This window comes from Notothenia coriiceps, unplaced genomic scaffold (assembly GCF_000735185.1).
Source record: "Notothenia coriiceps isolate Sejong01 unplaced genomic scaffold, NC01 NC01_scaffold00004659, whole genome shotgun sequence".
Taxonomy (NCBI): domain Eukaryota; kingdom Metazoa; phylum Chordata; class Actinopteri; order Perciformes; family Nototheniidae; genus Notothenia; species Notothenia coriiceps.
In genome coordinates, this window is record NW_011337360.1 from 3033 (window position 1) to 14319 (window position 11287).

At 40.4% G+C, this 11287-nt stretch overlaps 1 protein-coding gene across 1 annotated transcript in view; it reads left to right on the plus strand.

The window, feature by feature from the left end:
* The first annotated feature begins 4972 nt into the window (after window positions 1-4972).
* Window positions 4973-11287, plus strand: part of LOC104942509 (guanine nucleotide-binding protein subunit alpha-11-like) — a 30478-nt gene continuing 24163 nt past the window's right edge. The window contains exons 1-3 of the mRNA XM_010767736.1: window positions 4973-4985; window positions 8984-9181; window positions 11108-11226. Of these exons, the coding sequence (XP_010766038.1) occupies window positions 4973-4985; window positions 8984-9181; window positions 11108-11226 (330 nt within the window). The remainder of the gene's footprint in view (window positions 4986-8983; window positions 9182-11107; window positions 11227-11287) is intronic.

The window sequence follows — 11287 nt, forward strand, 5'->3', positions numbered from 1 at the left end:
AACTACATCACCGCTGCTAAACTTAATGATGTTCTGTAGTCTCATATAGACACGCTCAGAAGCTATGGACATTCAGGAGTGGGGTATTTACTGACATATTTTATGCTATAGAACAAAACATGAAACTCTCTTAAACTTGTGTTAACTTTTAAGCATCCAACCAAAAGATGCATTAAAAAAAAGCATTGACTTTGAAACAAGCAAAGTGAAAATGCTAACCAATTTCCAAGTTTTAAGACTCTTTCCTGCACCACTTAAATGGCAAAGTTACCCCCAATAGATCCCGATCTAATGGAACTGAAAAGGTAGGAGGAAATATTTAGGGATGCAGATACTAAGACTCGGGGACTAAACCCAGAACTCCGCGCGTACGATCAAAACGCATATTAAAGGCGACCCATCATGCAAAATGCACTTTTTTATGTCTTTTATACATAAATGTGTCCCCGGTGTGTCAGGGAACTCCCAACAAAGTGTCAGAAAACAAAACCCTCTCTCTTTTCCTCCGTACCCATACCTCTAAAATCGGGGGTACAATGACGTGATTTATGTCATATCGGACGCAAATCTGGATCAGTGTGGACCACGGCACTATCAGAAACAATGCCCGACGTGTTTTACATTGCATGTTACTTGTTAGACGCTTTTAGCCAAAGCGACGTACATACTCAATAATGTGGGCAATCCCCACAGGAGCAATTTGGGGTGAAGTGTCTCAGGGACACAACGACATGCTGACTGCAGTGGGGTTTGAACCTGTGCTCCCTTGATCCGAACACCAACGCTCTATCCACTGCGCCACACGCCTCCCGACGTGATTTGGTCTTTGTTTACATTAGCAAGCATCGCTAACACTCAGAGCTAACCTGTACTGGAGAGAGTATGTGTAAAAGAAAAACACGAAATAAAAAAAGGAACTCACCTTGTGGCAGAGTCCTGCACGGGTCTGATTTTCAAGACCCGCACCCGCGACGTGCAATACCGAACTCGCCCCGCTATCCGCACATATTGCCAATTAGTTCCGCAACCCGACCCGTCGGCACAAGATCCGCAACCCGACCCGAACCCGCGTAGCAGTGAAAACATGCAATTATTAACACACGCAGTTGCATATTTGTCTCAAAAAGCGTGGGATGTTGGTTCTTTTCTCCATCTAGGGTGACACCAAAAGCCTCCCAGACGTCGGATTTCGCTCTTGAGGAAGTGTTATTGAAAATGTTGTATTCTCCGCTAGAGAGCTTCACCTCAGCCATTTTGAATGTGGCGCACTCAGCAGCAGTTTGATGCGCTGCAGAGGTTATGATTATGCGCGGTCCCGCGGGGGAGAGGTCTGAGGATTTAAACATTAAACTAAATTATTATTATTTTAATATATTTATTATGCAACACCCGCGACCCGACCCGCATCATCTTTGTTTTACCCAGAACCGAACCCGGAAAAAAGCGTTTTTAAAAATACCACCCGCGAATCACTCTTTTTGCGGTACCCGACCCGATGCAGGACTCTGCCTTGTGGTAAACTTCAAGAGAAAAAGCATTTGAGCTCCATACTGTTTCAGAAATAATCCTTGATGTGGTTTGGAACATGATGGCGTTTAATCACGGCAGCATTTAAGGGTATCTGCCGGTAGAATTCTGAGCAGGCATAAGCTTCCCCACAAGCTATGCTCTTTCAAGCTAAGGACCCAAAATCAGCGTTTCTCGAACGGGGCTGGAACAGAGCGATATGAGGGATGTCTAAAATGCACGATCTGTTTGGCATTTTGAGCAAAACACATCAGAAATCTTTTCATATACCTGAGACCCATAATATATGCCTACAAATATCATAATAGGAGACCTTTAAGTTCCTCAAAATGTTCCTGTGGGCGAAAAGAGCCACTAGACATTCGTTCAGTCATTCAGTTCCTGTACAGTCGGACAGGCCTTCTTAAGGAAACCTTTCCCCCACACTCAGCTTCCTGTTTGATGTGCTTGGGGAAGTTTTTAAGGAATCATTTACTTGGAGCTCCTTTCTCCTCCACTCTGTCACACTTTGCCCCCCCTCGGCTCTCTTCTGTTCTCTCCCTTTTAACATGGATGCCAGACTCTGCTTCAGGTTATTACTCTTCATGTAAACCACAGCTGAACTACTGCGACCGGCAGCTGACCCGACTCTATGAAACGGATCTCTTTCAATTTGAATGTTTTCCCCTGTTATTTGTGAGTTAATGGTTATTTAGCAGAATGACTAATACCCCGGTCAGTGCACGTTGCGGGCAGAGTGACTTGTTGCTCTTATGGTTAACGGCTGTGTGATTATCGGGCTTCTCCTCATCCTGCGCCCTCTGGCTTTGCTGTGTTGGGGATTTCAAAATGGCTCAAGGTCTCTGGTAAGCCTGTAAGGGACCCAGCGCCCTAATGTTGTGAAGCTTCTAGTCTTATAATATTGGTAATGAACACACAAAGTCATGGCGATTTTGTCTTTTGATGTCAAAATGTTGTCCAATGGTGACTTACATTTCTAAATGTATGTTGTGGAGCAAACCTGAGTTAAGGGCGTTAACAGATCAGAGGATAGTTGTTTAATATTCATACAAAAAAAACATTTGCATAAAGCATATTTGTCCACTCATATGTTGATAAGAGTATTAAAAAACTTGAAAAATATCCCTGTTAGGAACATTTAGAACAGATACAAAATGTGCGATGAATTTGCGATGAACTATTTTAATCGACTGATAGCCCTAGTTATAATAAACATACATACATACATACTGTCAAATAAGACCGGACCGAAGGGGGCAGATCAAGTCTACGCGTAGCCAAATTTTGATGGTAAGATGTTCCCGACTACGACTGTCGGGGGGCAGGAACTGGCACGAAAACAGCCGTTCTGGTTGAATGCAATCGCTGTTGACGCCGTCTCGTGAACTGAATATACCCGTACCATGCTCTGTCACCTGTAACATTGCTTTTCAGTCGTGTGTACTAACGTCAGCAGGTCGTCTAGAGAGAGAAAAAGGAGGAGGAGGCATACAAACAACAACTCCTCTCTAGACCGGTGCTGCGACGTTAGTACACACGACTGAAAAGCATGTTACAGGGTGACAGTAAGCGATGGACGTATTTCAGTTCACGAGCCGCGTCAACAGCCGATTCGCCTATCACACCAGACGGCGTTCGCCTGCCGATCCTCGCCCGACAGTCGTAGTCGAACATCTACCCATAAAATTTGAGCTACGCGAAGACTTTTGATGCCGCCCGCCCTCCTGTTTTTTATGTGTACGCAATAGCGCCAATTTATTATTTTTAAATCGACCCGCAATTAAAAAAAACGGCAATTGAAACTGTGTGTGTATGATATATAATATGTGTGTGTGTGTATCAGTATGTATATATAATCCCGACAGTTTACTAATGTAAATAATTAGTCTACAAATTAGTGTCGAATTTTTCGTTAATTAGTACGTAATTAGTGGTAAGCTTGATAATAGGTTTATCCGGGTAAAGGAAATACATATTAACAACCAACCCTTAACCTTTCGTATTTACTTTATTCCGCCCGTAATAGGTAAATGTANCGATTAAAGGTGGGGTAGGTAAGTTTCAGAAACCGGCTCGAGATACACTTTTTGTTATATTCCATGGAATGCTCTTAACATCCCGATAGCAATGAATATCTGAAGTGCTTTTACAAAAAATCCATAAAAAAATGTCATCTGTGGAAGCCGTAATACTGTAAAAACTACGCACGCACACACACACACACACACACACACTTGTGCGCCCTGTCTGTCAGCCTTCCATCTCGTGCACGCACAAATGTATCTCGTGCCCTCATTGGGCGTGCCGTCATTGGGCGTGCATTGCAGCAGTACTTCAATGACTCGCCAGCAACAGGCGGCCACTTTCACCATGGCAGAGTTAGGTTCAACATCGTCTACTAGTCGCAAAAGAAAAAATGTAACGGAGCAAATTAAGAACAAAAAGAAAGTGGAAACTAGGAGAAGCCAAACCAGAGTCAATATCGGAGTTGCTTTGGCTGTGTAGTATTGCTAACCTAGATGTGTTTAGCTTTGCCTGATATGTAACGTTACTGCAGCCTGCTCTCGCTGAGGAGGTGCTCTGTAAGGAAGTCTGAAGGAAGGGGCGGATTCTTTTTGGCTGTGTACTTTCACATTTTAGTGCACTCGAGCCGGTTTCTGAAACTTACCTACCCCACCTTTAATCGTCATTTAACTATGAACAACCATGCGATTAAATATTTTAATCGACTGACAGCCATAATATATATATACATATATATATATATGGTATTTGAGTATAGCCATAAAGTTGTGTATTTCATGTAGTCGTTTGCCAATGTTAAAACAATAAAATGTTTTTATATATTTATATATATAGCACAACGTGTAAAGTAAGTACTCCAATGAAGTCTAATACAACATACCTAATGAGGTTATCATGCTTCCTTTCTTAAATCAACAATATGATTATTTTTGCGTCTGCAAATGTGTGGTTTTCCGCAGAGGGATTACTAATATTCTGTTCACAAAACGTATTCAAAAGAGCGAAGTCATACGTTTATAACCTATATTTGAGTATGATTTGTTACAGGCCTGTTATCACCGGACCTAAAACACCTACTACTTATATATACATCTTTTAAAAAAAGTGAATGTTATCTTGCTTAAAAAACACACATTCATACATACGAGAACAAGATGCTTATAAGATTGAAATCTCCAGGTCCATTGCTTTTATAACTTTTGAATTCCCACAGGCGGATCCTGGCGTCCTGGCTGAGGATGTTGTGGGATTAAGAAATGTTTGACTGTGCTCTGTGGAGACGTACTGAAGCCAATCAGCTGGGCCCATCAGCTGGTGCTCTCTGCCATGTTTTTATGAGTCCACACTGGAGTTGCCATGGGAACTAGCATTACCCCTCAGGAGCAGCTCCAGCGAATGTACAGTAGCTTGTCCGTGAGAAATGCTTCTGCTGGGTTTTCCAGTCAGGCAGCGAGAACAATAGGATCTGTTGAATTAAGCTGATCATGCCTGCAAGACATGTTGATTTTCATTTACGCAGCTAAATAACATTCATAACACCCTGGCCTCTGGGCTTTACCATCCGTACAGCATACTAGACCTTCTGTCTTTTTCGATCTGTCACTTGCCTTGCTCCTGTGTTTTTTAAGTACACATGAATACACACACAGATGTTCAATTACACAACAAGCTGATGCATCTATCCTCTGTTAACGCCCTTCATTTCTCTGCTCAGAAAGCAGAGAGAATGCGCTTTTTCTTGTCTCACTCCCTCACACCCCAGTATCACCCTCCCTTCTCCTTCAGCTCTTTAGTCAATGAGAAAGTGAACTCTCCAGTGCTGTGTCTTGACAATCGCTATTTATGTCCCTCTCTGAAAGACGTACTGTGTCTGAAGGGGAAACTCCGCTGTTGGCTGAGCTGTGATCAGGGAGAGGTCCTCCTTCACTGTGCACTGAACCGGGCTCTTCTGTTAGCGACAGTCAAACTTTACTCTCGTCTCCATGCAAGATATTTGTTCTCCTCTGCCTCGGGAAGAGCAGCTGCACCTTATCAACCAAATCAAATGATCTAATCAGCCATTACTGTCCTGCCCAGACAGTACGGCTGTAAACATTATCAGCATCACTTGTCGTTTGTTTTTTTGTCTGGCTGCATAATCTAATCCAAATGTGATCAAAATTGCAATAGTTGGTTGAGGCAAAATATGTAAAAGATATCAATACAAATCACACCTTATTGCAATATCAGTCAATAATAATAGTAAATAGCTGTATTTTTCAGATGGTGCCCAATCTTTAAGTTTATTTGTTGTTGTTTCCTTTTACCCATTTCACTGACTGACTTTCTGATCACCCTCAGCTGTACTTAACGGTTATTAATGGTGGGTGAGACACATATTAAATAAACATTTTAACAAAGCATTCTCTTCATCAAAGTAAAAAGGAAAATTGTTTAAAATATTGTTGTTAATTCTGCAAGCAATTTGTCGATATGTAATATAAAATGTATTGTATTATTAATCGCAACTTCCAAATATCCCTTAAAATATCAAACATTGCTAATTTAAATCAAACAAGTTTCTACATCATGTGCTTTATACATTTAAACAGACAACTTAAGCTACAGAATAATTTGATTTGTATGAAAAACTAATCTTGAAATAAATTTATAATGAAAATATTTCACAGTAGCAGCTCTAGATGACATCATTAGAAACAAAGACGGGAGTGGAAGATAGAAATCAGAGAGAGCATGAAGCTGAAGTGACTCACGCTGAATGTTAGGAGACGAGGGGTGGAGTAGAGGAGATACTAGGTGGTGGAATATGGGGGTGTAAGGGAGGAGGAATGAGTTGCATTGTGATACTAGAGGTGGAGTTTGTGTGAGACTACAACCTGCCTTGTCTTTTAAACGTCCCTTTTTAAACTTGCTGAGACCAGAATACAAAAGTCGATTTCATCCACTAAGCCTGGAGTGGTGGAAATGCCCATTCAAAAATATGCAGAACCTGCTGTGGAAGCCATCTGGGAGAAGGGATTGTGGTTCTGTTTTTCTTAAATGTATTGTTAAAGCAGGCTTTTTTCTATGACACAGTTTTTCTATTTTGCCATAGCATGGTTTTCCTAAACGATTTCCATTTCCAGTTTATGCATGCTGACCGCGCCTGACGGAGACCATTTCCAAAGTCTCTCCAAACACTACCGACCCCCCCCTCCCTTCTCACAGTCAAACAAGCCTGTTTTGCGAGCGTAACATAAATTGTGTCCATGAGACCAGAGAAGTCTCTGTGCAGCGATCTGTCCTGAATCCCTGAAACCAGTTAGCATTTTAGCACCAGACTTCCCTAGTTTTGGGTACATGGGTTTTTCAAAGTGTTTAGTTAACCACAAATGTTTTTACAGGCATTTAACACAAGCTCAAGACATTTTTTACACTGTTCCCTAAACCTACACACACTTTTAAGGTTTTGTGTCTTAGAGCTGGTTGCTAACAAGTGGCTAAATCAGAGTACGAAACGAGCGCCTTCTACTTAGCCCTGGTGACGTGGAGTCCTTCAACCGTGGCGAGGTTTAACCGTAGCATTTTCCTTTTTGAGGATTTCATTTCTGCCTCATAAGTGGTGCTCCTTTGTGAATATTATCTTCCTAAACAAATGGGAAAGTATTGTTAACAAAATGTAATCCCACAGAGCTTCAAAAATCCAATGGAACGGTCCCATTGACTTATTATCGAGGGAACGATTCGAACCTGAGGGTTGGCGTACAAATGATGACATCTCTGATCTTTTAAATACAGAGGACTTTTATTGTGAAAAATATACATTAATTATGATGCATTTTTATCTCTAAGTTAGTTTTGTTTGTGGCTATATCACAAGAGCAACAATCCTACGAATATTGCAGGGAAGAGTAAGCGCCAAACATGACAGGGAATATATATTAAGAATCTATAGGAAACAAAATGCGTTTGACCACCAGTGATAACCATTGATCAGGTAGACCACCTTCAATCAGATAGCTCGGCTGACGTGCCTCAACAAACCGAGTCAAGCCCAGCCTGCACATGTGTATGGAAAAACACCATCTGTGTGTTTATGCATGTGTGCATATGCATGGTCACTGTGATACAAAATTGGAGGAGTGAACTTGGTTTACCCGGCTCTATGTTGAGCCCATCAGCCCTCATGTGGTTACTCATGGGGCATTGCTTCACTTACCAAGACTGTAGCCGCAGCCAAAACAATGACTACATCGCTTTGTAACAATGCATATCTCGGGGACACTAAAACCAAGATGACAAGAGGCAGTGACTCGACCGAAATCACTAAAGACACTTTGGTCAAAATACATTTCCAACTTTTGATTTAAATTCTCGTCTAGAGCCTTCAATACAAGGATTATGTAAAACCAAATGTTGCATCTTATCCTATGATATTACATTTAAGTTGAAGTAGTTGGGTGTGTCATAGTGTCCTTATTTATTGTTATATTGTGTATTCTATATACTATGCAGTAGAGTTATCTATGTATTACTTGATAAATACAATAACATACAAATCATACAGAAGATTTAGCTTCAAGTAAACCAAGAGTTGACACAATATGGAAGAATGACCATTTCAGCGTCCTGTCATAGTAAGATGGAGACTGCATTGGCATTGAGGTCTGGCTCACTTCCTGTGGGCATGATGGGATGCATTTCTACTCAACCGTTTGTATAAGCATTGTATAAAAATAAGAAAAATTGAGAATCTTGGTTATTGTTTTCTGACCGTGAAGAACTTCTTAAAAACCACAGGTGGTTTGCTCTCTGTCGTTTTTCTACTACAATAAGTATGGATTATTCTCACTGTTATTTTTGCCCAATGTAGAAGGTTCTACATTAGGCTGGGTGTCCAGAGAGAATCAACTTTTTTAATTGTTTCCATTGAAGAGGGAGCATTATGTGGCTTCCTGGGCACAGCGTTTTTTGTTGCTTCTCCCACATTTCTCGTTCAAAATCTCTGAAGTTCTCAGAAAGTCGCTGATGTTCCCAAACCTTGACAAACTAAAAGATAACTGCTCAAGTAGATCATTAAAAGCTAAGGGGATATTAGAGTACGTCATGCATTGGTGGTGAGAGCGGTGAAATGTTTTCAAGACATGGTTACTGTAGTAGTCACAAATTTTCCCAATGGAAAACCAAATATAGAGGGACAATACCACAGAAAAGGCTTTATGGACACACCCACTAACTGTCTTTCCATTTCCAAATGTATCTGCAAACAGTTTATCATTTAAATATGTTCTCTTCAGTTGATTGCAGCACTGTAGGATACTAAAACGTTCTATTTTGTTAGCGGTTGGAGGACCATTTTCATACCTATTCGCAATATTGTATATATCCTGTATCTATTGATGATCCTTTTGAAATTGTCTTCTAATTCCTTTGTCTTCTTGCTTCTTTTCAGGTACTGGAGAGAGTGGCAAGAGCACCTTCATCAAGCAGATGAGAATAATCCACGGGTCCGGCTACACAGATGAGGATAAGAAGGGCTTCACCAAACTGGTCTACCAGAACATCTTCACCTCGATGCAGGCCATGATCCGGGCAACGGAGAACCTCAAGATCCCGTTCAAGTACGAGCAGAACAAGGTGTGTACCAGGTGTGAGGGTGGAAATAGGGTTGTGGTTTTAATGGATATCCAAATACACAGGTTATATATAGCTTTCTGGTTAAATATGTCCATACATAAAAGAGTAGCTAATGAAATGACTGAATTGTTGAAACTGTTAAAAAAAAAAAAACTGAGACGTATTTCCCCGATTAGTTTCATACCATGAGTCATGGGATCTTACAAGAGCACACTATGTTGTTGCAGAAGTTTTGGTTATTTCAGTTTTGAGATCAAACTATTTTTTTCTCACACATATTCTTGCTGCTTTAGTAGTTAGTTGTGGATTATTAATAATAAGGACATGCCATTTTCTGAAAACGGCAGCAAACACTTAAATAACTATAAAATAAAAAACAACAACAAAAAACCATGAAATCAGCTATCGACCATATCTTACTTTTTTTTTTAAAACAGTATAGGTATGAGCCCAGAATTTTTGGCAAAGCGTGCACCCTCATGCAATTCAAACTACAGTCAAATAAACCATAAATAAGGAAACTGCTCTTGAGAAGTGAATTCTGATATTAAAGTAAGTATTTGTATGTAATATGTATTCTTAAAGGAATAAAGCACTATTGAGGTAGTGAATGTGGCCAATATACAAATACATTATATTCTCCTGAACATTTTATTCATAATGACTAATAGTCGCTTTTCAACTGCAGGACCTAGCACGGCTTAGTACGTTTTTTTCCTGCTTTTCCACCAGGGGTAGTTCCGGCTCACGGGTACGTTTTCACTTCTTTTCTGGCCCTCCAAAATCGAGGTTCCTACCGAGCCAACAACCGAGCTGAATATGCTAAACCAGTGACGTAAACACTCCCGACTGCTGATTGGTCAGAGAGAATCGTCACAATTGTTGCGCGAGACAGTCCCTAAGCATAAGCACAATTTTTTTTAAAACAGACAAGCTACCGTCAACCAATCCATAAAGAAATGGCAGCAACAACAAAAGAAACACGCCGTGGTCGTTTGACGAGGTACAGACGTTACTCCATCTCGTTGCGGATGAAAAAATACAGCGGGAGCTCGACGGCGCAACGCAAAACGACGCCTTGACTCGGCAACGGCGTCCTTTATCCATGCAGGATGGTAAGTTTTTGCTTACGCTCTGTTCTTTGCTTGAAAGCGTTGTGTCCCTATCTATTGTAAAGCTCACTTCTAACAAACAAGCCTATTTTATCCTGACATTTATGTTCGACAACCCATGCTTTTATGGAGCCCCGAAGAGCTACGGTTAGCAGAGATAGCATTAGCTAGAGCTATTGTTTGCTAACACCATATGTACCATTGTTTACGTCCAGTTTTCTAGAGTTAAGTAAGAAATAGACAATCATCAGGAAGTAAAATAAGCAATAACACTGTGTGGAAATGCTCTGTTACAAGTAAAGTAACGTACCAAAAGTAAAAGTAGTAAGAATCACTATTAATGTTGCAGCTAGTAAAACATGTTGTGACATCCTAATATATTCTTGTATATTCTTCATTGTTAAGTATTGTGCATATACATATGAACCTGCACTGCTTTCCACTTATTTTGGACTGTGCTTTGTTTTAGATTTTTGCACTTTAAACTGGTCTCATATTTATTCATACTTATATTCATTTATAATTATCCATTTACTTCATGACTGTATATTTGTACATACTCATAAATGTTTGTATATATTTATATTCATTATGAACAGGCTGGACATAATGTAATTCACTTTCACAATCATTGTAAACATCTTGGGCCAGAACTGTCTTTAGTTCATCCTTACTGTTGTTCTGTTTATACTTATATGTGTTATTCTTATATCCTTATGTGACCTGTACCTGTCCTGTGTTTTTCATTCTTATTGCTGTCGCTGCTATAACACCTGAATTTCCCTACGGTGATTAAAAAAGGTTTATCTTTTCTTATTGTCTTCCAGGCAAGAGGAAACGAGGAGAGGAGCACCTCACAGTCCTGAGGAAGAAGCACAGTGCAGATCTGGCCCAGCAGGAACGGCACCTGCAGCTGGCCTTAGTGGCCTTTTACACTTGCATTTATGTATATAGTTTTGCTGTGTTTTCCACTTTTGTATTTATGTTTATAGTTTGCTTTGTTATTT